Genomic DNA, 25,899 nt, shown 5'->3' with positions numbered 1-25,899 from the left:
CTCATACCTACAATTTTTATTAAATGTGTAATGAATCTACCAAATGATACCACTATCTGATAGATGAAACCCCAACCTTAGTAGTTATTGATTTAAAAGGGCCAATCACCAAGGCACTGGTATCTCCTCTCTGTAATTCTATATACTTAGGAGGTTGAGAGCTGAGAATTGTGGTTCAAAGCCAGCCTGGGGAGAAAAGTCTGTGAGACCTTCATCTTTAACTAACCAGTAAAAAGCCAGAAGTGGAGGTGTGGCTCAAGTGGGCAAGAGTGTCAGCTTTGAGAGAAAAAGCCAAGAGAAAGTGTGAGGTCCCGCGTTCAAGCTCCAGTACCAGCACGTACATGTGTGTGCATACATGCATGTGCATGCAAACATGAATAATAAAATCCATTTCAAACCATGTCATAACATCTATACACAAATACTTTTTGGCCAGTCCACTTCTTGAACCTGAATTCTAACTGAGCAACCTTGAATTAACCAGATACTTTGAAGGGAATACTTAGCAAAATACTTGGACATTTTGTGGAATTCCCAGATGCTCAGCAGGAGAAGTGGTAGGGGCTGGTGCAGTCCATTTATTTTTTAATACTATGAGACACAGAAGTCCTGTTAAGCTTAGGAGGGATTGGTGTGAGTGGTTCAGGCTGGCTCTGGACAAGGCAATGAATTACAGACACAAATATATGTGTGTGGGGGGGGCAGTTCTATAGACTGGATGATCTAACGGAAGTAAACTGGTATTAAGCAGGCACAGAAGAGTAGGGATAGTTTCGAGGATTCAGGGTTAAACTTTTTTTTTTTTTGGGTCCAGTCATGGGGCCTGAACTCTGGGCCTGGGCGCTGTCCCTCAGCTCTTCAGCTCAAGGCTAGCACTCTACCACTTGAGCCACAGCGCCACTTCTGGCTTTTTTCTTTTTGCTTATGTGGTGCTGAGGAATTGAACCCAGGGCCTCATGCATGCAAGGCAAGCGCTCTACCACTAAGCCACCTTCCAGACCCTCAGGATTAAACTTTTTTTTGGGGGGGGGTCCGGTTGTGGGGCCTGAACTCTGGGCCTGGGCGCTGTCCCTCAGCTCTTCAGCTCAAGGCTAGCACTCTACCACTTGAGCCACAGCGCCACTTCCGGCTTTTTTCTTTTTGCTTATGTGGTGCTGAGGAATCGAACCCAGGGCCTTGAGCATGCAAGGCAAGCGCTCTACCACTGAGCCACCTTCCCAGCCCTAAGGGTTAAACTTTTATCTTTCACTTTATCGCTATTGGATCTGAATCTTGGAAGGCCTCCCTAAATTCTTTTCTCCTGTCCTACCTTTCTGACTTGGCATCAGTTCTGAGCTGATTTATTCTGAAACCTTTACACCTAGTATTTATTTTCCATAGTTTCCTGTGTCTAAGTGGCGCCTAGTACTTCTAGGGCTCCAATCACTGGTTCTCACCCTAGTCCCTTCCTGCGTCAACTTTGAAATTGCTCCAGGATAAAGAATGTGACTGTACATAACAGGTCCTCAATAAACAGTTGTCAGTTAATGACGATCCTAGCATGTGTATTTTGGTCACATTCCATTGTCAGCAAGCTTCACGGCTGGGATGTCCTCCCTCAGACGAGACCTTGGCAATGAACATTCCATTTGCTTGTGAACACCAGGTGAACCCTTTTCTTGAGTATTTGTCAATGGGTCAACTATCTGCCCCCTCACCTCATCGCCACCCCCCGCCCCCGGAAAACCAAAACAACTTCACTGTGGTTTCTTCTAGTGTCTGTTGGAATGAAAAACCTTGCCAACAACTGAAATTGTAATTGTTGTGAGTCACGTCATGAGTCATATGGGTTGTCACAGCAACCTGTGAACTAGATCACCAAAGTACCTTCCATTAGCTTTGCCAAGATTGATTCCTGGGTTTTCCTGGACTATGAAAATCATCATGGTGGCTGAGGGTGTGTTTTTGGTGGGGGGAGGAGGTTGAGCTTCAAGTTTGATGTTGATACAAGTTTACAATCAGAAAGCATAGCCTTCAGCAAAGGAAAAGAAAGCCAGAAAATAAGGTCAATCTAGCTCTTGGTTCTCCTGAGGAAATGACAACAATTGTGACAAATTGTTGAGTGCATTTTGTGGTATCAACAAATGCCTAAGGAGAGAAGGTTAAAGAGGGCTCCAAACAAATTTTCCTCTAAGGCAAATTCAAAGCCAATCTCTGGGGGTAGGGATATAACCCATTCTTTAAATGGTTTGTAAGGGTTACTTAAAAAAATGAATGTAATAGATTAATTCTAAAAGATCTAATCCTATTTGCATTAACCTATGTTTTACTATTGAGAACTAAAGTCCCTTTGCAAATAATACAATTAATTTTATATTGGGAGGGGCCCCAGGGGTCTTGCCCTCTGTAACCATATAGGTGAAAATGTGTTAAGTTACATTTGAGTAGTTGCTGTGTTAAAATATCTCTGGAGGCTCAGAAGCATATCTTGTTTTGTTTTTATGGGAAGGAAAATTTACAACTCAATTTGAGATTAAATTGACACATTTTCCTGAGTGTTTACCAATGAGTAGCTTGCTCTTTTGAAAACAAATGAACTTTTCCTGGGTGTGGGGGGGAAACAGGCAGGACAAGGTGGAAGAAATAATAAGAATAAGCAATGCTGAGAAAAGGGGCCGGGGGTCAGAGGTCGCATGTTTCTGCAGGCAAGCTCACGGCTTTTCAGAGAGATGGCACACACCAGAGTCCCACTCTGTAAGGCTAAATTTTAGCCCCCAGAAATAAGTAGGATCATCTGTTGCATTTTCCTGCCCCTTCCACATTTTTATTATCTTGCAACATTTATTTATTTATTTATTTACTTATTTATTTATTTATTATTTTTTGGGTCCAGTCGTGGGGCCTGAACTCTGGGCCTGGGTGCTGTCCCTCAGCTCTTCATCTCAAGGCTAGCACTCTACCACTTGAGCCACAGCACCACTTCTGCCTTTTTTTTTCTTCCTGCTTATGTGGTGCTGAGGAATCGAACGCAGGGCCTCAAGCATACAAGGCAAACGCTCTACCACTGAGCCACCTTCCCAGCCCCTGCAACATTTATTTTTAAAGTAAATGCAGAACTATCCAAGATTAAATTAGATTAGGGATTTAGGTTAGGAGTTAATGGCCAGTTGCCAGTTAGCTTTGGCCAATAATAATAATAATACTAATAATATGAATAAAAACCAAAACAGCGGTTTATTATAAGAAAAGGATATTATTCACACAGTACTATTTAATCAGGAAAGCAATTAGGACAAACTTATGAAATACCAAAGCAAATGTGATCTTACAAGTATCCAACCAAATGCACGTGCTAGGTAATCACCATGAAAACTCATTTGGAATTGTATACCACAGTATAAAATTGATCAAATATTTCCCCCCCCTCCTACACACACACACTCACACACACAATATGTCCCCCCCTCCTACACACACACACACACACACACACACACACACACACACACACACACACACACACACAATCTCTTTTATGTTTACACACCAAAAACCAATAGCAACAATTCCTACCAACACTTGAAAAAAAATCACAAATGTAATAATACCTTGACTAATTTAGGTCTGACAGCTTTGTTCTAGACTCCAAGATTTGTCTTCTCCTGTAGACCAACTAGAGTATCTTTTTCAGGAACACCGAAGAACTTAACTTTTCCAAGGACGATTTTATGTTCATGAAGTGTTCAGAAACTAACACTTAAATATCCTTTTCTGGGAATTTATGGCTCAAGTCACCCAAAACATTTTTTGAAGGACCAACATGTGATAGCATAGTGGACTAAAATATTATCAACTGTCACAGCTACTCAGGTTCATTTTTACTTCTTGCACCTCTGATGGGTATACCTCTGAGCTGACACACACGTCTGCTAATATATTCTGCAATGGTACATATTAATTTGTAAGTTGGACATTCCCTCTATGAGGGAAGTTAGGAAAGTCAGATTGAAATCGCTAATGTCAGCTGACTTCAGCTGTCAGTGATTATGTAGTCAAGCCTTAACAGAGGTTTCCAGAGCTCTGTCTAAAAATGGAAAATTTGGGACATGTACCAAAAAAAATGAATTCATCCACTTCACTGATAGTGAAACTTCTTGAGGAACACATGTCAGCATGATTTAAGATGAGCTGGGATTTAGTATCTTAAAAAAACTTGCAGGTAAGTTAGGACAGTTCAGTTTTCAAGAAAAATCCAACAGATGCTAGAAAAAAAGTCATTGAGGTGACTATTATGAAAGAAGGAACGGATTCTTTTTCTTTTTGCTTTCGCCAGTCCTGGGGTTTGAACTTGGGCCTGGGCACTGTCCCTGAGCTTCTTTTGCTCAAGGTTATCACTCTACCAGTTGAAACACAGTGCCGCGTCCGGCCTTTTCTGCTTATGTGGCACTTTAGAATCGAACCCAGGGCTTCATCCATCCTAGGCAAGCACTCTCCTACTAAGCCACATTCCTAGTCCCCAGATTGTATTTCTTCTTCCTCGCAAACTGTGGGCTCTATACAGATGTAGAGGTCAGAAACAGGGTAGGTTGTCTGCTGAGTTGGGTGACAAAAACAACCTCCATGTTCCAAAGGCATGGGGGGGGGGACGAACTTTTAAACAATGCAGCTTGGACAAATTCAATTTCTCTTCAATATCCATGAAGTTTTGTGCCAACTGTCGATTCAAGTGTTGTTCTTTCCAATTTATCATGGGGGCATTTTGTTCTGAGCTCTCTCTCTCCCTCCAATCATGAAAGTGGCCATCATCATCAACCACAAAAAAAACGCAATATGATTGATCTTGGTCTAAATTTGGATCTACATCATCTTTTAGTCAGTTACATAAAAGAGCTTTAAGTCTTTCTACATTTACTTCAGGCTTAATGCCTAAACATTTTTTTTGTCTGATGATTTTCAACATTAAAAAGACACTCAAAAGCCTACCTACTTTGGCTATGTCTTGATCTGGTTTTAAAGTAAGTATAGCTGTTAACTTCTCGAAGCCTTTGCTTAACCCTGGTTAAATTATCTACTCTTGAAACATTTTTTTTTAATTCACTAGCCACATACTGTCATCCAAACTTTTCCATCAGTTTCTACCAGAGGCCAATAAAATAATTTCTAGGATGACAACTTCTTGAGTGTCTGTACTGTGGGCTCTGTCTTAGGTCATCTCATTAGCTGAAGAATGCTCATCACTAGAGTTGAACTAGTGGCTATGTCTGCTGAATCTAAGAGCCAAGTCACAATGCAAATAGCAACTTTCTGTATATTGCTAGGTGGCCAGGAGTCCATACCCCCAAACCAACCATAAACAGTAGGTACAATCATCAGCCCCTATTTGGGAGAGGCCCAGGACTGAGCTAGCAGAAAGACTGAATTACTTACCACCTCTAGAGTGGGTCCCTCCAGGCCAGGGACGAGCTCATGGGCAAGGCTGTGCAAGGAAGCGCTCTGTACCATGCCTGCCCTGCGGATATATAGAGGACTTCAGTCGCCTGCACTGTCAATCTCTCAGTCATCATGAGCTCAATTATGCACCGACAACAGCAAGAACAACAACAACAACGACAAAACAACCCCCAAAAAAAGCTAAGGGTCACAGACTACCCTGATGGAGGGACAGCCAACTGAAACTATGCATCGAGAGATGGAGGTACTGTCCTGAATCTACGACGTCTAGTGTAGCCAGGATCTTTCATCCTTCCTCAGACAAACGATCTAGGGAGGCCCATGAGAGAGCCACATGGAGGGGATACGGGACTAGAGCCTAAAAGTCAAGACAACTTCTCATTGAATTTGATGCTTGATTTAAAATTTTTTGTTGTTGTTTGTTCTACATTTTTCTTCTCTACAAATACAGATAGACAGACAGACAAACCCAAGAGCAAATTTCCAGAATCAACTGAGGCACAAGCTACTTGGATGTTACACAGATTTTTTTTTCCCCACTCCTAAGATGATCGACATGAAGGTTTAAAAAAAAAGTGTAAAAAGTGTGATTTTAAAAAAGTGTGGGGATCTCTTATCATTATGAGATAGTGCTAGAAATAACCCCACTGCTTGCCTTAGAAAAGATGCCCAAAACACATCTCATAGGTAGCACAGAGCTGTGGTCTCAAACAGTGATCTGATGACACCACTAATTCAAAGCCTAAATGATATGCTGGTGAAAGGTACAGTGCAGGTGACTTGCTTGTGTTTCAAGGGTATATTATTTCATCTGGAGGTTCAAGGCACAGTCACACGTCATTGCTCAGATTGCAAATCACAGCACCCTACGTTGGCGTGAGTTTGTAAACTGATGGTGGTAGTTGGAATGAAGGCAGTTGACGATAGTATCTGAACCTTGAAAAGTGGGATGATTACAGAGCATAAATCCAGCACACATTTCCACATCGAGATACCCATGCCATTTACCAGGGCCCCAGGGCCATGCCACAGCGCCTCCATGCCCCGTCAATGGTTCTGCTCCCACAGACATAAGAACAAAACGTTGGTAAACTAATGGTGAGGAAAAGGAGACCAGAGTTTAAAAGAAATTGAGGTGATGTTTCCTAGGAATATGCCAACTCCTCTAAGAAGGATCCAGAATCAAGGTGATCAATAAGTAATTGATCCTCATCGTGTGAATCAATGCCATCATTAGCATTCTTCAGAATATGTCTAACCTGGCTCTTCCACACACACTCAATACAAACAGGTGAAGATGTGTCACTCCCGACCACTATAGGTTGAAAATAGGACCTCGGTTGACCATGGGTCACAGTTGAAACATGAGTTTATACTTGAAGGGTCACAGCAGCCAGACATATGCGAATTCCAACTCTTCAGAAAACTTGGGACAAAGGAAAAAAAGATTCATTACTTACATGTATGCGTCTTCTTTGTTACTGAGATACCTGAAAGAGAAGAAAGGATGACAAAGGTCAGAACAGGCCATGAGACTGCTTCTGTGAATATGCTCAGGATATGCTTTCTTCAGGTGGTGATGGAGAGGTGGGAGTCATTTCCTTTGGCCAGGGACATTTTCCTTTCCTTCCTTCCTTCCTTCTTTCCTTCCTTCCTTCCTTCCTTCCTTTCCTTCCTTTCTTTTCTTCCTTTCTTTCTTCTTTTTCTTTCTTCTTTCTTTCTTTCTTTCTTTGTCTTTCTTTTCTTTCTTTCCTTCCTTCTTTCTTTCCTTTCTTGCTTCCTTCTTTCTTTTTCTTTCTCTTTCCTTCTTCCTCTCTCCCCCCTTCTTTCCTCCCTCCCTTTTTTCTTTCCTTTCTCCTTCCTTCTTTCTTCCCTTCCCTTCATATCCTTCCTTCCTTTCTTCTTCTTCTCCCTCCCTCTCTCCCCCTCCCCATTTTGATGATAGTACATTTTGTTGATTGTGAAAAAGGGTTTCATCATGGTATTTCCATACATGCATATGATAGACTTGGATCAAATCAATTTTTCTTATTTACTCTCCCCCCACCACTTAAATATTTTTTCACGTTTTATTATCCCATTTCCATACATGTGTATGAAACATTTTAATCATACTCAGCCCCTCAACTGAGCTCTTCTTTTATCCTGCTTGCTTCCCCTGTTTTACACTCGCATTCATTTTATTTAAGGCTGAGTAGAATTTGTTTTGATCTCCTGAGGCCGTCTCACTAGACTGACCCCATAGCTGCAGCACTGTGAGGGACGGAGACTGAGAGTATCACCCATGGATTTAAGAGATTCTGCAGGAAGAAGAAACAGCACGGGCAGTAATGAAACAGGGTGAAATGGGCTCAGAGACTTGTTTCTTTATTGTAAGTAGGAGAGATAATCGTGTTAATAGCCAGACTGGGAAAGATTTAGGACGCAAGAGAGCAATGTCAACCTACTCTGACAAGAGTGAGCTGAGCAAAGGAGCGATTAATTTGGCACTGCCATTGGCTTTGTGTGTGCTTTTAATGAAAATGGCCCTTCCTGCTCATATGAAGCATACCTTTCTAGGGGGAGGAGAAATAGCCCCACAAAATAACATCTATTTTTCCAGATCTCTTAAGATCAGAAGAGAAATGGCTGTCATTTCTCTGTATATAGAACCAATTAAGTATGGAATCTCACAGAAAGAAAGCATGAGGATCCATGTGTTAGCCTCTTGGTATCCCTGATTTATATATAACAGTATTTTCACAATATATATATATATATATATATATAAAGAAATGATCAATGTAACTAAGCAATAGTAAGGCCTAGGATTTGATCAAGACAGAATGTTTCCCACAGTACCCCAGTTCAGAAACACTTCTGTGTGTGTGCACACCAGTACTGAGACTTGAACCTAAGGCCTTGTGTTCTTGCTCAGCTTTTTCATTCAAGGCTGGTGCTCTACCATTTGAGTCATACTTCCACTTCTGTTTTTTTGTGAGTTAACTGGAGATCAGAGTATCAAGACTTCTGCCGTGGCTGGCTTTGAACCTCCATCATTATTACATCTTAGCCTCTTAGGTAGCTAGGATGACAGACATGAGTCACTGGTTCCTGGCTTCAAAAATACTACTTTTTGAAATGGCCCCTACTTCTTAGAAGATACTCTTGACAAAGCCTCAAAGTAATCAGCCTGTGGCGAACACTTCACTTGTGATGAAGAAGTGTGGTAGACCTTGACTTTTTTTTTGTTGTTGTTCGTCGTGGGGGATTTGAACTCTGGGCTTGGGTGCTGTCCCTAAGCTCTTCGGCTCAAGGCGAGTGCTCTACTGCTTGAGCCACAGTGCCACTTCCGATTTTTTTATTGTTTTTCTTTCAGGTTACTCAGAGAACTATTTAACCCTCCTTTGGAAAGAAAAATTTGCTGAAAATGTTGGTACTCTTATCAGACCTATTATTTAACTCGGGAACACATGGTACAGAGAAGAAATTTGTTAGGAAAATGCATGGTAGACATTAAGAAAAAAAAAGCCTCCAGAGTTGTATGCTAAGATCAAAATCACACATTTGTTCCCCACAATTTTCTAAAGGTTGTATTTAGGGAAGCTGGAATTATGTAGACCAACTCAAATTCTTTTTTTTTTTTTTTTTGCCAGTACTGGGGCTTGAACTCAGGGCCTGGGCTCTATCTTTTAGCTTTTTAACTCAAGACTGTTGCTCCCACTTGAGCCACATCTCTACTTCTGGATTTTTGGTTGTTAATCAGAGATAGGACTCTCACAGACTTTCCTCTTCCAGCTGGCTTTGAAGTGGGATATTCAGATTTCTGTCTCCTGAATATGTGAGTTACCAGTGTCATTGGATTTTGATTTTTGTTTTCTTTTTCAGTTTTTATTCGTAGTTGTATTGAGGAAAATTAAAATATTGTTTTTCATCATGCTGTTGGTTTTAGGACCTTCTGGCAAAGGTCCTTGAAGCTCTCCTATGAAAAACTATAAAAGTGCCCTAGAATTTTACCAAGAAGCTGTCCTAGAAATTTTCAAAGTAACATTTATCATCAGGAGGTTATATTTCTCCCAACAGCAACTTGGGAGTGAAATTTAAAATCTGAATACAATTTGCAACTCTAGCTTCCGACACCAGCCCCAATAAATTGATACATTAATGCTCTTTCAGCATTATAAGGACTCTCTCTATACTTTCCTTAGGAAATGGAGCTTTCTGTAAAAATCACTTTGAAGAGAAAGTGCTTAGCCCGTCACTCCTGATTATTCAAAACCTCCACACAATTGGATTTAACATAGCCCGAAACAGACCTATCTATATTCGCTGAGTGTGGAACTATTTTCTCCTAATATCCAAAGGGCTCACCAAAACAACAACAAAAAAGAACAAAACAAATAAACAAACAAAAACCACTGCTTGACTTTTCTAATTAAATTTATTATAGTGCATGAGATAGTATTCTTATCAAATATTTTTATGATGATTACACTGATAATAGATTTCAAAAGTCTTTCCAGGAAAGCTGCCTGGCCTTGAAGGTCATAAAAGCAGGAATAAGGCTGAAACTTCTCATTTCTGACCCCGAGAAAGTTAGATTGTAACATCATTGTAAACCCTTGGTATCTTCCTTTGCATAAATAATACTCAATAGAAATATTCAGAGATTATGCTTATATTGAAGTTGACTGGCTGACCAGATTAAAGACAGGATACTTGCTTAATTTAAATTTTTTTTCATTCTCTTTTTTGTTTTTTTTGTTGTTGGTCTTGGGGCTTGAAGTTGAGGCCTGGCCACTGTCTCTGAGCTGCTGTGCTCAAGGTTAGCACACTACCACTTTGAGCCACAGCGCCACTTCCAGTTTTCTGGTGGTTTGATGGAGATTAGAATCTCACAGACTTTTCTTCCTGGCTGGCTTTGAACCATGATCATCAGATCTCAGCTGGGATTATAGGTGCAAGCCACCAGTACTGGGCTTTTCATTACCTTTTAGTAGTTGTACAAAGGAGTTTCAATTCAATATGTCAGTTTATGAGTGCAATGCATCTTGATTAGTGTTACCCCTGTCATCATTCTCCCCCATATCTCCCAACCCCATCCGAGTCCTCAATTTTCCTAATTGCATTTTCACACATATGTACATTGGATATTAGGATTGCATTCGCCCACCCTTTCCACTCCATTCAGCTCTACCCTAACCCCTTGACCCCATTCTTGTGGACACCTCAAGTTCCAGCTTCCTGGTAGTCATTTTGTTAATCTTTTAGTTGTTCAAAGGAGTTACACCATTGGAATCCTCCCTTACACATGCCATACTTTATTTAATAAGTATGTGTGTATATACATATGGCCCTGTATATGCTTATATATGTTTTCATAAATTAGGTATAACTTACATTTGAATTTTACATACTAACACACTGCTTATTTTATACATTCAAACTTGATTATATTTTTGCTGACAGCCCTACTCTATACAAATACATTATAAATTATATTCATTATATACGATGGAGATATACTTGTGAACTCACCTTTTTTTTCCTGGAGAAAAGCTTAGACACATCCATTTCACAAAAACAGTATTTTTTAAAAGGTATATTACCATTTCTAATTATAAAGATAAGGTTATTCCATTTATATATACATATATAATCTATATATTAGTGGCTATTTTGAAGATAGAATTCCATCTCCTCAGAAAAACGGAACAAACAAAAACAATGCAAACCCATCATAGATAATTTTGATGGGATAATTATAAAACTAATTAAAATTTCCTTTGTCCTCTTCCCTTGAAAAATAACAATCACAATCATGCAAAGAGCTTGCATTTGTCTCCCTTTTAGGGAATAGTAGATTCTGCCACTTTATAATAAATGGTGAGAGAAAGAGAGACAGAGAAAGACAGACAGAGACAGATAGAGAGACTAAGAGCACATACAAAAAGATGACTACTTTTGCATTTCATTAATAAAACAAAGAATCAGTGACATTTAATTAGCATAACAGAAAAGTTTCTTTGTATTGGAGAGTATATATGCCCATGGCAAGTGTTTAAGACCTTGATATAGACAGAATCTTGAAAAATGAGCAAATGCAAAAAGATCTGTTCTTTGGAGCATGGTCTCAGCAGTTAGCTCTAAATAATTTATATCTATGGTCCTTGTCCTCTGACTTATCTGAGGCATGAAATCTCATCCTGGTCTTGAGTAAAAGAAGTACTCAAGGAGATACTTAGGCAAACCCATAGTCCAACTAGAAGACATAGTGAGTTGAATTAAGAATATTCCAGAATATTCTAGAAGAGAACATCCTGCCAGGTATCTCTCTACCTGCTTGAATTATCTGACCTGGGCCTGCACTCACAGCAGATACGTGTGCCCTGATTTGTTTCCTCCAGTCGTATTTTCACTTTTAAATAGCAAGTGAAGGAGAATTTTCTTTCCTATCTCTTTTCCAGAGATTCTAAGACTCTTGTTTTTTTCACCAAGAAGGGAGCTCATCTTAGTCAGGTTGTAGCAGTGAGGCATTGCCTCCTTTTTCACCCTTAAGTGGAAGACCTTCAGAAAAGACAAAAACCAAAAAAACAACTTATGTAAACCTAGCTTAGTGCCACTAGCAGCCATGACACAAGGTCTGACCTAAGAGTTCTTGGAGTATTAAATTTCCTAAAGATATTAAAAGAAGGAAAATAGGCCGGGCCACGGTGGCTCACGCCTGTAATCCTAGCTACTCAGGAGGCTGAGATCTGAGGATCACGTTTCAAAGCCAACCGAGGCAGGAAAGTCCGGGAGACTCTTATCTCCAATAAACCACTTGAAAATTGGAAGTGGTGCTGTGGCTCAAGCGGCAGAGCACTCACCTTGAGTTGAAGAGCGCAGGGATAGGACCCAAGCCCAGAGTTCAAACCCCATGACCGATCCAAAAAAAAAAAAAAAAAAAAGAAGGAAAACAGCTCTAATTCTACTCAGGCATAGAAAAGTATTAATTTCCTAAAGCCTGTCCCAATGAGAACTGGACTAGAGGAAAACTGACCTGAAACTATATTCTTTGTTGTTGTTGTTGTTGGTGGTGGTGGTGGTTGTGGGGCTTCAAGTTGGGTAATGTTTCTGAGCTTCTTTTGCTCAAGGCTCATATCCTACCATTTGAGCCACAGTGCCCTTTCTGGCTTTTCTGAGTAGTGCAGTGGAGATGAGAGTTTCACAGGCTTTGCTGCTTGGGCTTGATTTGAACTGAGATCTTAGATCTCAGCCTCCTGTGTAGCAAGTACAGGCGTGAGCTACTGGTGCCAGACTGAACATATGTTCTTAACTCAGCCACTTTCCTACCTCTTACCTGAGAGACTTTGGGTAAGTGACTTAACTGGGCATGAATTCTTAGTCTTTAAAAAGACATTATAAAAGTTGTGAAAATTACAATGGAATAAGAGCTTTGAGAACTGGGAAGTGTGATATAAATGTTAGTTATTTACTTAAGGAAAGGGTGAGCAATCCACACAGAATTATTTTCTGTAAATTGGAGTTATCCATGCTGGATTAAAGCTATACTGTCACCTCTTATGAGGTTCCTATGCCACATGATTTAGGGTCCAGGAGGACTTTTTTTCTTTGTTTTTGTTTTTATTTTATTTATTTATTTTGTCAGTTGTGGGGCTTGAACAACTCTGGCCCTGAGCGCTGTCCTTCAACTCTTCAGTTCAAGGCAAGCGAGCACTCTACCACTTGAGCCACAGAGCCACTTCTGGTTTTCTGGTGGTTAATTGGAGATAAGAATCTCATGGACTTTCCTGCTTCGGCTGGCTTTGAACTGTGATCCTCCTGAGTAGTTAGGATTATAGGCATGAACCACTGGCATCCAGTGTGTTTTAAAATTTTTTAAATTAAAAAATTAAAAAAAAATTAAAAAAAAATAAAAAAAATAAAAAATTTTAAATTGTTGGGGCTGGGAAGGTGGCTCAGTGGTAGAGTGCTTGCCTTGCATGCATGAGGCACTGGTTCAATTCCTCAGCACCATATAAACAGAAAAGGCCGGAAGTGGCACTATGGCTCAAGTAGTAGACACTAGCCTTGAGCTGAAGAGCTCAGGAGCAGTGCGCAGGCCTGCAGTTCAAGCCCCACGACCGACCAAAAAAAATAATTAAAATTGTTATTAAAAAGCTGGTGTACAGAGGGGTTAGAGTTACATAAGTCAGGTAATGAGCACACTTGTTTTTGGACAATGTCCTCCCTTCCCTCACTCTCTCCAGTTTTTCCCTCCCATCCCCACCCACAAGTTATACAGTTCATTTTCCACAGTGTCTAGTGAGTACCACTGTTGCCATTTCCTCACCCTCTGTACCTCCATTTCTGTGCCCTCTCATCTTCCCAAAGACATTGAAATTAACAAAAAGAACAAAAAGAAAACTAAAACAGCAAAAATGAAAAAAATCTCTTGTTTTCATTTCCTGGAGTTCATTTTGAAAATTATTTACTTTTTATGTTCATACCAAGTGATCATATTTGGTGGAAGAGACCATAAGATAGAGGACTGTGTTCCAAGTTTTATTCTAGATCCTGAACTCCACCTCAATTCTGTTCTTTTCAGTAATGGGAAAATCCTTGCCCACTGTTAAGGGGGCTGCTCATAGGGATGGACAAAGAGTATTGATCGCTCCCATCTGCAAGAATGATGTCATTTGCAGAGACATGGATGGAGCCGGAAGAAATTATGCAAAGTGAAGTAAGTCAGAGAGACATCATATGTGGATGTTAGAACTAAATTATAAAGAAATATGAAAACATATATAAAGAAAGTGAGGGAAGGTGTGGGTTGGGAGGGTGGATGAGAATGTTAAAAAGGGTGACAGTGATGATACACTGAATTCATAAACTGCTTTTTTGAATGGCAACTCCTTTGCACAACTACTTAAGGATAACAGAAATATTTTTGAAAAAAGAAAAAGAATATCAAATAGAATAAGAGACTATCTTTTCTTTGAAATAGAGTTGTACTTCTAACTTGAATAAAACATATATGAGGTCATATGCATATGTACACAAACATACCAACTGAAGCAGGGTGTGCATAGGAGAAGGTTGCTAATGTATAATTCCTTTGAGTTTAACAAAATAAATGCTAGGAAGTGGAAACCTACTGTCTGGGTGGGGAGAGGGGCAAGTGGATGGAGGGTAGACAAATGGAGAGAGGAAGGGTGGGCAAACAGTCAAAATATTCATGTACATATGTGAAAATGGAAACAGGTTAAATTGAGGGAAAGAGTGGACTTGGGAGTGATAGGGTGAAAGATAGAAGGGGACATTCATGAAGATGCATTGCACTCACAGACTGCCATGTGGGATTGAAAACCCTTTGTACATCTACTTAAAGATAATGATATATGTATGTATGTATGTATATATACATTTAATGCTACTAGTCACTTCAACAAAGAATGTTAAACTGAGCCTGGCAGTTGCTGATAGTTTTAATTCTCTCCTAGATGACAGGGACCACTACCAAGATCCCTTCTCCAGAGATTCACAAAACAGGCTACAGGGAAGACTAATGCTCTATATGGAGAAAAGGGACTTCACAGAGTTGAAGTAAACGACGGGCTGGGACCAAGTTTCCAGACACACAGACACAGACACACACAGACACCCAGACACACCCAGACACACACACACACACCCAGACACACACACACACACCCAGACACACACACACACCCAGACACACCCAGACACACCCAGACACACCCAGACACACACACCCAGACACACACACACACACACACACACACACACACACACACACACACACACACACACACACACACACACACACACACACACACACACACACACACACACACCTTAGCCTAAAATGAACTCAGTGAGTAACCACTTCTCTAAGACTTGGTTTTGCTCAGCTGTAGGATGAGATAGTTGAACTACGCGATTTCTTAATTTCCTTTCTAGTTCAACTGTGGCTGTCTCTCCTTGCTCTGCTTCTAAACTATCAAACAAAAGCACCTCTTTTCTAAGCAATAGGTTGGCAGACCTATTAAAAAAATATACCCAGTGTAGCTCATAATCAAAGGTAACCCCCTGAAACTTTTTTCTTTTGGCTTTTAAAAACCAAAGAGTTTCGAAAGAATGCAATACTCACAAAAGAATTATGTAAGTAAGAGGTACATTTCTATGGAGGGATCTTTTAAAATTATCTGGGCTGGAGAAAAATGGAACATTTTAATGAGGTTTTTAAACTCCTTATAGTTCTCTCAGGTGTGAGTGTGTATAGCACACACACACACACACACACACACACACACACACACACACACAAGGAGGCATTTCTAGGTAATGTTATATAGTACTTTACAATATGACAGTAGTTTTAAATTGTCAAGTTAAATCTCTAAAATGAAGAGGGGGGAAAATTCCTGTACTCTACCCAAAAAGAGAGCTTCTATTATAGCAAGATTGCCTGCCTCAATTTAACCAACCTCATTTCCAGGTAAAACAAAGAAAATGTCATAAACATACCACAAACCTATCATAGTTATGATTATCAGCAGGAAAAAGTTTCCAAGTTAGAGTCATCACTGAGCCCAGCATTTTAGGAATGTAATCTGTTCTTTCCAATTAGTGACAAATCTCTGACCAACTAACATCTTTGATTGACCACTTGTCTCTTGGTTTCTAGGCAAGTTGTCTGGGTACGGAGCTAATTTTAACTCTTCATTGTATGTGTGAGAGATGACATCTTGTCTTCTTCCCAGGTGTAGCAATGATTAAATTAGACTTTTTTTTTTTCAGGGGAAGGGGTGCTAGTACTCAAGACTTCATATGCTTGCTTGTTTTTTGTTTTTTTTATTTTTTTGTTGTTGTTCAAGGCGGATGCTCTACCACTTGAGCCACAGCTCCACTTCTGATTTTTTTAACTAGATAACTGGACCAAGGTATCTTCTGGAATTTTCTTCCTGGGTTGGCTTTGAATCTTGACCCTCAGACATCATTCTTCTGAATAGCTAGAATTCTAGATAAGAGCCTCACTCTAAAGTAGCATTTCTAGAAGTTTTACATTCTAGATAAGTCTCTAGCTTCCAAGACTTTCTTTGTCTTGTGTCTTCTCCTGTCCTTTGTGATGACTTACCCACTGTTGAGGTAGTGATATAAGAGGTAGCGTGTTTTTGTTAAAGATGTTTCTAATTACTTATACACATTGTGAATATACTTTGTACTAAACAGAGAGAGAATCCTTTGGGCAGACAAGTGCATACCCTTTAGGGAGTTATTGTTAAACAAGCATGTAATTCAGAGAGCTGGTATGTTCTAGAGCTCAGGGAAGAGTCAGTAAAATAAAACCTCGAACATTTAGCTTCTTTCCTGCAACATTATCCACACACATGGCACAGAAGCCACAGTGCCCTGTCCCCTTGCCTGAGTGTCTCCCTTCTTTCTAACTTGAAGGAAAGCAAGCAATTAAAGCAGCAGTCTCTGGGTAGCAGGCAAAAAAGAAAAGGCAGGGTGTTGGTGGCTCAGGCCTATAATCCTAGCTACTCAGAAGGCTGAGGATCGTGGTTCAAAGGCAGCCTGGGGAATGAAAGTCTGTGAGACTTTTGTCTCCAATTAACCACCAGAAACACTGGAAGTGGTACTGTGGCTCAAAGTGGTACAGCTCTAGCCTCGAGCACAAAAAAAGCTCAGGGAAAGCCCCCAGGCCCTGAGTTCAAGTTCAAGCTCAACCACCACCACCACCACCACCACCACCACCAACAACAACAACAACAACAACAATAACAATAACAAAAAAGAAGTAACAGCATTTAGACATTTTGTTTAGAATGGCCAAAAACTGTTACATAAAGCACAAGATAAGACTTTGTGCTGCCCCAATAACATTCTCTCCTCCTGAGCTGTCCCTTGAACTTGCTGCGTTCCAAACACAGTCACTGGCAAGGAGGCAGAACCTTGCCAAATAAAATGATGTTACAAAACGATGTCCTTGTCTAGGACAAAAGAACTATTAATGATAATCAGTATGTATTACTGAAAGGGTTCCAAGTAATCTCTGGACTTTTGTTTCAAAAATTCTTAATGGACACTAATGCTCAGAGTTCACATAAAAGAGAAATAAATTATGTACCAGGGTTGCAGGGACCAAGGACCACATGTAAAAGGCATCAGAGCATTAACAATGTTATGACAATCAAAACATTTTGTAATTGCATAAAAAGCCTTTAAAATCATTTATAAATACCTAATTATGAACATTAATAATGCTTTAATGTGGGGGTTCCTTGCAGTTACATACTTGAGTCTAGGTTGAGCTTCCTCAGTTAAACTATTTCAGGTCTTTTATCAATGAAGGTGCTTTGCTAATGTCATGAGAAATGCCATTTTAGTTTGAAAAATGGTTATGGGAATGGATAAGAGGGATTCCCTCCCCCTCCCCCACACACCCGGGTGTGTGTGTGTGTGTATGTGTGTGTGTGTGTGTGTGTGTGTGTGCATGTGCGCCCTCTGTGTCTAGGTCATATTTCCTGACATTTGTGCCCAGAAATATCTTTTAATTTTGGACAGGCAGACAAGAGGTTTGCCTTCTTTTAAGTTCTGCCTTTATCTTTAACAAAACAGCTCCAAGGACAAAGCTTTATTCCAGATCTCCCAGAAAAGGCAACATAAAGAGACCATTGGTCTAGCTGAGAAAGAAATCTTGAGAGTACACTTATTTGGAAAAGATTCATCTTTTCTCTTAGAGATGAACATTGAATGCCATCAGGACATGTCCTTACCTAGGGAAGGTAATTTCTCCTGCTGGCACCAAATGCATGATTAGTTCTAACATCTGGTGAAAATCACAAAGCTACTTCATCTTTTACATTGCTTTCCTTTTGTCCAGTCTGTGTTTTGAAAAGCCCATTAGAGTTTGGTTGGTTTACATTTGATCCTGGAGCCCTGGGCAAAGGTATGAAATGAGAACTATCAACTCTTCTAGCTTAGCAGTTTGGGATGGTATCATTTGATTTTAGTTTTCATTTATTTATTTTTAAGGGTGTTTTAAAATTTTTCTTGCATTTATTTATTTTCTTATTATCCTTAAGTATTTGCACAAGGGTGTTCCAATTTCACATGTCAGTTTATGAGAACAAGGCATGTTGATGAATGTCAACCCTTCTTAAGCCCTCACCCAGCTCACCCCCTGTCCTGGTTCTATATCATCTTATAAGTGAATAATTCAATGCAGGTAAACATCAGCAGCGCTTCCCATGCTTTGCTAGGAAATGTTTTATTTTATGGGCTCCTGTTGAAATCTGTTGAAACTGTTTATCTTCGCCTCTACCAGGGACAGGTACTGGCTTGAACATCTACAGATGATTCACCTGGATGCTTGTAAACAACATGGCTAGTTGCAATCCCCAAAGTCAAAGCTACCAGAACTGGTTGGATAAGGATGACCCAAAGATTACGGAGTGGTGAGTTCCAAGGCAAGTGAGACACTGTGGCCAGTTTGCATATAGTATGTTACATACCTACACCCTAAATTATACCTCATAGGAAACAAATGCTGGTCCACCTACTACATGAAGGCAGGTTAAAACAAAACAAAACAGGAGAAATGTGACCCTCATACCACTGTCTGCTACCAATGGCAGATGCAAGGATCGAAGAAGGGGATCACAAGTTACATCGAAGGAGGAAAACATCCTATAATCCCCTTCACTCCTCAGAGGAGAAGCCTTCCAAAGTGGAGACAATGGGAGTTTGTTCTAACTTGGGAGGAAATGAGTTTTAGGTATCGATATAGATGAAAAGGAAGACCTCAGTCAGATCCAGGAGGATAATAAGCAAAGATTAGAAATAGAGAAATTACCTCAATTATTCCAGAATGTCCTGGAAACTGAGGGAACATACAGAATATTGTACTGTAAAAATATCAACCATGTTACCATTGGAAGAAGAAGGTTGAGAAAATAAATGGATGAAAACATCGATTATTAAATCATCCACTCTTGCTGTTCATATCCTCTATTGTGAGATGGAGGTGACAGAATTTTAAGGAAATTTGCTTGGATTGTTCATTGCTAGATAACAAGAATAGAAGGATGTCATCAGACATTTATTTTTGCAGTAATACAGACATACACATATCTCTGGTTTTGGTACTAGTCCTAGGGCTTGAACTCAAGGTCTGGGCACTGTCCCTGAGCTTTTTTGCTCTAGGATAGTGCTTTATCACTTGAGCCATAGCCCTACTTCTTACTTCTTTCCTTCATAGTTATTTGGATATATTTGGATAGTTATTTGGATATTTTCCTCCCTGTGCTGGCTTTGAACCATGATTCTCAAATCTCAGCCCCTGAATAGCTAGAATTATAGGCATGAGCCACTAGTGCCTGATTCACACATAAAGCAAGATTGGATATATAGCCCTGGTTAGTCTTCAACTCTTGATTTTCCTGTCTCAACTTCCCAAGTGCTAGGATTAGCACAAGTTGGTCTCCCTAGTCCTGGTTTTGCATTCATATATTTTATCAAGCATTTGATTATTATAAGATTCAATACACAAACTATTTTCCTTTATTGAATTTAGAATCAGGAAACTGGAATTATATTTCTAGCTCTGTCATTTGGGGCAAGACGATTATGCCAAAATTTGAGGGGGAGGGCAAGACAATCTCAGCCCTAGTTTCCTCATCTCTTTTATCTTTTTCTTTTTCTTTTTTTGGTCATGGGGCTTGAACTCTGGGCCTAGGCACTGTCCCTGAGCTCTTCAGCTCAAGGCTAGCGCTCTACCACTTGAGCTACAGCGCCACTTCTGGTTTTCTAGGGAATTCCCAGGCTAGCTTTGAACCATGATCCTCAGATCTCAGCCTCCTGAGTAGCTAGGATTACAGGCATGAGTCACCAGCACCTGGCTTCCTCATCTCTTAATAAGGAGAAAGAGAGAGAATAAAAAACATTTCTTCTTTCATTTAAAACCCCACCACTAAAAATGTAGTCTGTGAAGTTAATCATGAGTGCACATTAGGATTTTCTTCAGAGCACTGTTTATTTCAGTGAAATATCACAAGAAACAAAATAAATGTTGAGGGTAGATGACTTAGATAAACAATATTATGTCTTTGTAATAAAACAGTCTACCATCATTAAAATAATGTAATGTGAATCCCAGAGAAAGATATCCTAGGTGTATTGAGAGAAACAAAATGACTCAAAACCCCAAAACATGGTATAATATCATTAAGTTAAATATATACATATTAAAAAATTTGGATTAAAAAGTAAAATCACATACATCAAATTAATAGGGATGGCTATCATGAAGGATTATAGGTAATTCTTTTTCATTTCTCTGCTTTTACTTTCTATAATATATGATAAAACACACAAATAAAAATTTTAATAATAGGAAAGAAGAGTTCATATTGAAATGCCTACTTCACAGGGCTACTGTGAGGATAAAATGAAATAAAAGATGGCAATATTGACTCAATACTGGGTTTTATTATCGCAAACATCTCTCTGTGAACATTTAGAGACCCAGTTTGCTATGGAAACTGCTAATTGCATGACACTGCCTAAGGAACTCCCTGTGAGGTCTGAAAAAGGAGGATGGCAGAGATGGCTTCTTTCAGGAGGGCAATGGCAATATAGAATCTGATGGATAATAATTATAAGCAATGTGCTGAAAAAAAGTCGAGATCTTAAGCCTTGCTTAGTGCAATGTTTTTTGTAAAGCACTGGCATAAATGCAATGAAATGTCTGGACACCGATAGGGGACAAGTTTTGACTTGTCCTGTAAGTGGTAAGTCACGCCATTCTACTGTCACCACACGCCAGCAGCAAGGCTGACTGCAGCTGTAGATACACCGAGAAGCTGGAGCAGCCTCAGACTCTGATCATAAATCCCCCAAAGGCAAGAGCAAGATCCCTTGTCAGTGCCCCCTGGGGACTAGCCAGGACTTAGTGCCCTATAATAAAGTTGCTATGTTTCACAGCGCAGGAGGATACATACACTTTACAACTATCTAACATATATTTTATGAAGAACTAGAAGAGAGAAGTCCAAAGGCTCTGAACATAAAGAAATAAGAGATAGGCAGTCTAATTATCCTGATTTCATTGTTTTACATTAGATACATGTACTGAATTAGCATGCCACATACCATAAGTGCAATTATGAGTCAATAAAAAAATATATATAAGTGCTGGTACTGGGGCCTGAACTCACTCACTCTCACATGCCTTTTCCACTCAAGGCCTGAACTCTACCACTTAAGCCACAGCTCGATTTTCAGCTTTTTGCTGGTTAACTGGAGATAAGAATCTCATGGACTTTCCTTCTTGGGCTGGCTTGGAACCCAGATCCTTACATATTAGTCTCCTGAAAAGCTATTAATACCAGCATGAGTCACCAGTGTCTCACAAGAAAGTATTTACGAGCCAGATTTGGGGAGTCAGAAGAAAAAAAAAACAACCTCAAGTTGCAAGCCTCACTTTCCCCTTCCATAATTATTTTTGCTTTGTGCAAATTACTTAAGATTCGGCCTCAGGTTCAATTTCTGTGTAGTGTACTATGATGCTTCATGGGAGGAAAAAGCAAGAACTTTTTGGCTCATGTGTCCTTGTGTTGTGTCATGAAGCTGACACTGAGCTTCAAAACAAACACTGGCTCTTTACAAGATTGAGAGGCTAAACTGGGCACAGGTAGCTCACACCTGTAATCCTAGCTACTCAGAAAGCTGAGATCTGAGGACTGTGGTTTAAAGGCAGACTGGATAGGAAACTCCATGAAACTCTTAGTTCCAATTTATCACCCAAAAGCCAGTTGTAGAGTGACAGACTAGAGTAAGAAAAGCTAAAGGACAGCACATAGGCTCTAAGTTCAAGCCCCAGTACTGGTACACTGGCACACACATATATAAATGCATGTGCACGTATGCACATGCACACATACACACATAATTGTCATAATTCTATGACTTCAAACACAGCTCTTCTAAGGTTGTGGTGGGTTGAGTTTCTCTCCTCCAAAAAGGTATGTTCAAGCCCTTGCCCCAAGTACCTGTGAAAGTGATGGGCCCTAAATCTATGTGAAAGGAGAAGGGGCCTGGAGTCCAGAAACACAGAAGAGGCCAAGTGAAGACGGAGAGAGAGATTGGCAGAAGCTAGAAGAGCACTTCTAGGAATTTTTCCTTAGAGACTTCCTAGGGAGTATGGCCATACTGGCTGACACCTTGACTTTGTCCTTCAAGCATGCTGAACTCGAAGAGGATAAATTTTTATTGTTTTAAGCCACTAAGTTTGTCACAGTGGCCCCATGAAATCAATTCAAAGTGCCAGGAAATTTTTTTTAAGTTCTTGGACAATATTCCTGACATCTTTGGAAAATACAGGATAGTAAGTTTTCTTGCTGTATCCAGTCTCACCTGCTCCCTCCCTCCCTTCACTTAAGCCTCCATTCTCCACTGCTGTCAAATTTCAGGTACATTGCTGTCTGCTTACAGACTACATTTCCCAGAATGCTTTGGGGCTGAGTAGTGCCATAAGCCAAAATGCCCACTAAGAAATCCGGGCAGATAGCTGGGTGCCAGTGGTACTCAGGAGGCTGGATCTGAGGATCATGGTTCAAAGCCAGTTGTGGCATAAAAGTCCATGAGATTCTTAACTCTAATTAATCACAAAGAAGCCAGAAGTGAACCTGTGGATCAAGTGGTAGAGTGCTAGCCTTGAGCAAAAGCAGCTCAGGGACAGTGCTCAGGCCCCATGATTAGCACATATGTGCATACACAAGCATGTGTGCACACATGTGCACATGCACACACACACATGTGCACACACACGTGCACACACACACACACACACACACATACACACAAAGAAATCTGGGCAGGAGTATGTGTAACTTCCATGTTGCTTGAAGGAAAATGCCTTCCCTAGATATCATCTGTCTCTCTCTTCTCATAGACTGGAAGGTGGATGAGGCCATGACTTAGACCCACACATGTGGGAAGGCCACTGCTGGGGGGGGGGTGGAGATCACTGGGTCCTGAACAATCTTGTGATCTTTTTTTTCTGGCAGCCACTATAAGCTTGATCAACAACTCAGAAGAGAGAAGCAAACTTTCACCTAGAGGAATGAGTAACTTTAGAATCTCCAGATGCTAGATCTGAAGAAGAACCTGCAAAATCAATCATTCCCTACTCTTGCCCCCTCCCCAGAAAATGGAGAGAGAGAGAGAGAGAGAGAGAGAGATTGATTCCAAGTCAACCATCTAGCTAGGGCCAGAGCAGAGGGCAGTCTGTCACTCAGTAGGCACCAAGGTCCAGATGCAGTCGAGTCTCCCTGTAACCGGACATGACAAAACCGCCCTGGGACAGCTTCACCAGCCTCATTCAGAAGCTTCATGGGGCCACTGGTGAATTTATGAACTATAAATCAGATCAAGTCAGTCCCTGGTTTAAACTCATTCCTAGTCCCTAACGCCCTATTCTAGCCAGTCAGGTTGGTTCTCCAACTTTTTGTCCTCCCCTCTTCCCTACCCTCTCATTTTTCCACATCAGCCTCCAGAATTTTCCTGAAAGGTCTCCAGTCTGCTAACAATTCCCTTTGTCTCCATTTCCCTCCTGTCTCCTCAGCTCTCCCACCTCCTCATACTGTCCTGCTTTCTAGAATTATGCTTCTCACTCGGGTTTCCACCTAGATTATTATTTCTTCTTCTTCCTTCTTCTTCTTCCCCCCTTCTCACCTCTCTCTCCTCTCCCCCCTCCCCCCCCCCCCGTGGCATTTCTTTCCTTCTGAAACTACCAAACTGGAGATGCTGACTGCCTCCTTGGAATCGTACTTAGCACACAGTGAATACAAACAGCAATGACAATGAACTTATGGAAGGAAAAACAACATTTTTTAAAGAAAAAAAAGTTATTGATTGAACAAACAAATGAATGGATGAATGAATGATGACTCCTCAAAGCTAAGATTCTGGTTTGCTGATTGGAACTCAAAGCCACTGGAGGTGTGTAGAGAGCATGAAGGATACACAGAGTGGGACAAGTGCTAGATCAGTGACTTGGGGACATGTAAGAGGAGGTATGCATAACTGAGTGGAGGTCAGAGAAAACACAGCAGTGTTGGGACCCACAGCAGAGGGCAGATAATCAATAGGAAAGTTCAAAACAATAGTCTTGAACATGCATGAGATCGATGTGGCTGTGGCCATGGCTGGACACAGGGCAAGCCCGCCTCCACTGTGAAAGAGATTTTATGATCTTGTTAGCAGTGCTGCAACACCAAGGCTGGAAAGGTTATAACCTAACTTGAAAAGCTAATCTCCTATTGGCTATAGGATAATAAAGAACCCATGGAAAGGTTTCCACTAAACCAATGCTCTTACAAGATACACTGCTTGCATGATTTCACATATATCACAGTTTCGAAGAATGCCTTCCTCTCATTTAAGAGACTTAGAGAACTTTTGGGGGAATAGCAATTTCAGTACTCAGGCTCTGTAGAAATATTAGCTCTGATATTAACATGGGTTCAACAATTATCCTCCTATTCAAAGTGATACAATGTCTGCAATTTCATTTAAAATTCTTCTGCCCAGGAAAAAGGTATAAAGATAGTATGGCCAAGGCTTTCTAAGGGTTGAATCTGGGTATAAAGCAGTACATTCTACTGTTTTCTCTTCATATATGTTTGAAAATTTCACAATTAAATAAAAATATTCCAGTAGGGCACTGGTGGCTCTGTCTGTAATCCTAGCTACTCAGGAGGCTGAGATCTGAGGATCAAGGTTAATAGCCAGCCAAGGCATAAACATCTGTGAATTTCTTATCTCTAATTAACCAGCTAAAAGCCAGATGTGCAGTTATGGCTCAAGTGTTGGGAGTACCAGACTTGAGTCAAAAAGCCAAGCAGGAGCTCAAGGCCCTGAGTTCAAGCCCCAGTACTGGAGTATGTGTGTGCACACGTACACACACATGAAAAAATTTCCCAGACAGAAAAGAGTGGCTGAGAAAAAGGAAAAAATGGGTTCTGTCTCTTTTATGTGACGTGCCTGCATGACTATGCTTGTTTTTATGAATATATATCAGTAGTATTTCTCTAGCAGCTAAGGGAAGCATTTCCAGAGTAGGTGTGAATATATTGGGATGCAGATAGAAATACATTCTGTATACATTTGTTTTATTTAACTTATGAAAAGAAATAGTTCATCTCTTCCTCTCCGCCTCCGTATGATTTTCCTTTCCAATGAGGTCTTAATCTTTCGAGGCACATTTTTCTCAACCATGCTAGTCTTTGAACACAACTTCATCTGTTGATGAGAGAGTACTGGAATTTGTTTTGTCCCACAGAATGAAGCATGAAACCTAAGGATGTAGTTTTCAGACCATGTCCTGGCCCTTCAGCCATACATGACCATATTTCCCCCACCAACATTTTTTTAATGTGTATTGCAAAAGCTGCCGATATATGATCTAAATGTTCCCAA

The 25,899-nt window shown here is 40.4% G+C and overlaps 1 protein-coding gene across 4 annotated transcripts in view; it reads right to left on the bottom strand.

Annotated features, from left to right (window-relative positions):
- The window catches only part of Rora (RAR related orphan receptor A), a 779,408-nt gene that overhangs the window by 197,384 nt on the left and 556,125 nt on the right, over positions 1 to 25,899 (bottom strand). For all 4 annotated transcript variants that reach the window (XM_069995263.1, XM_069995264.1, XM_069995265.1 and 1 more), the window contains one exon: positions 6,891 to 6,920. In XM_069995263.1, the coding sequence (XP_069851364.1) occupies positions 6,891 to 6,920 (30 nt within the window). The remainder of the gene's footprint in view (positions 1 to 6,890; positions 6,921 to 25,899) is intronic.

Source organism: Dipodomys merriami, unplaced genomic scaffold, assembly GCF_024711535.1.
Source record: "Dipodomys merriami isolate MVZ:Mamm:240054 unplaced genomic scaffold, mDipMer1.0.p SCAF_48, whole genome shotgun sequence".
Taxonomy (NCBI): domain Eukaryota; kingdom Metazoa; phylum Chordata; class Mammalia; order Rodentia; family Heteromyidae; genus Dipodomys; species Dipodomys merriami.
This window is presented reverse-complemented; position numbering and strand designations above follow the sequence as displayed.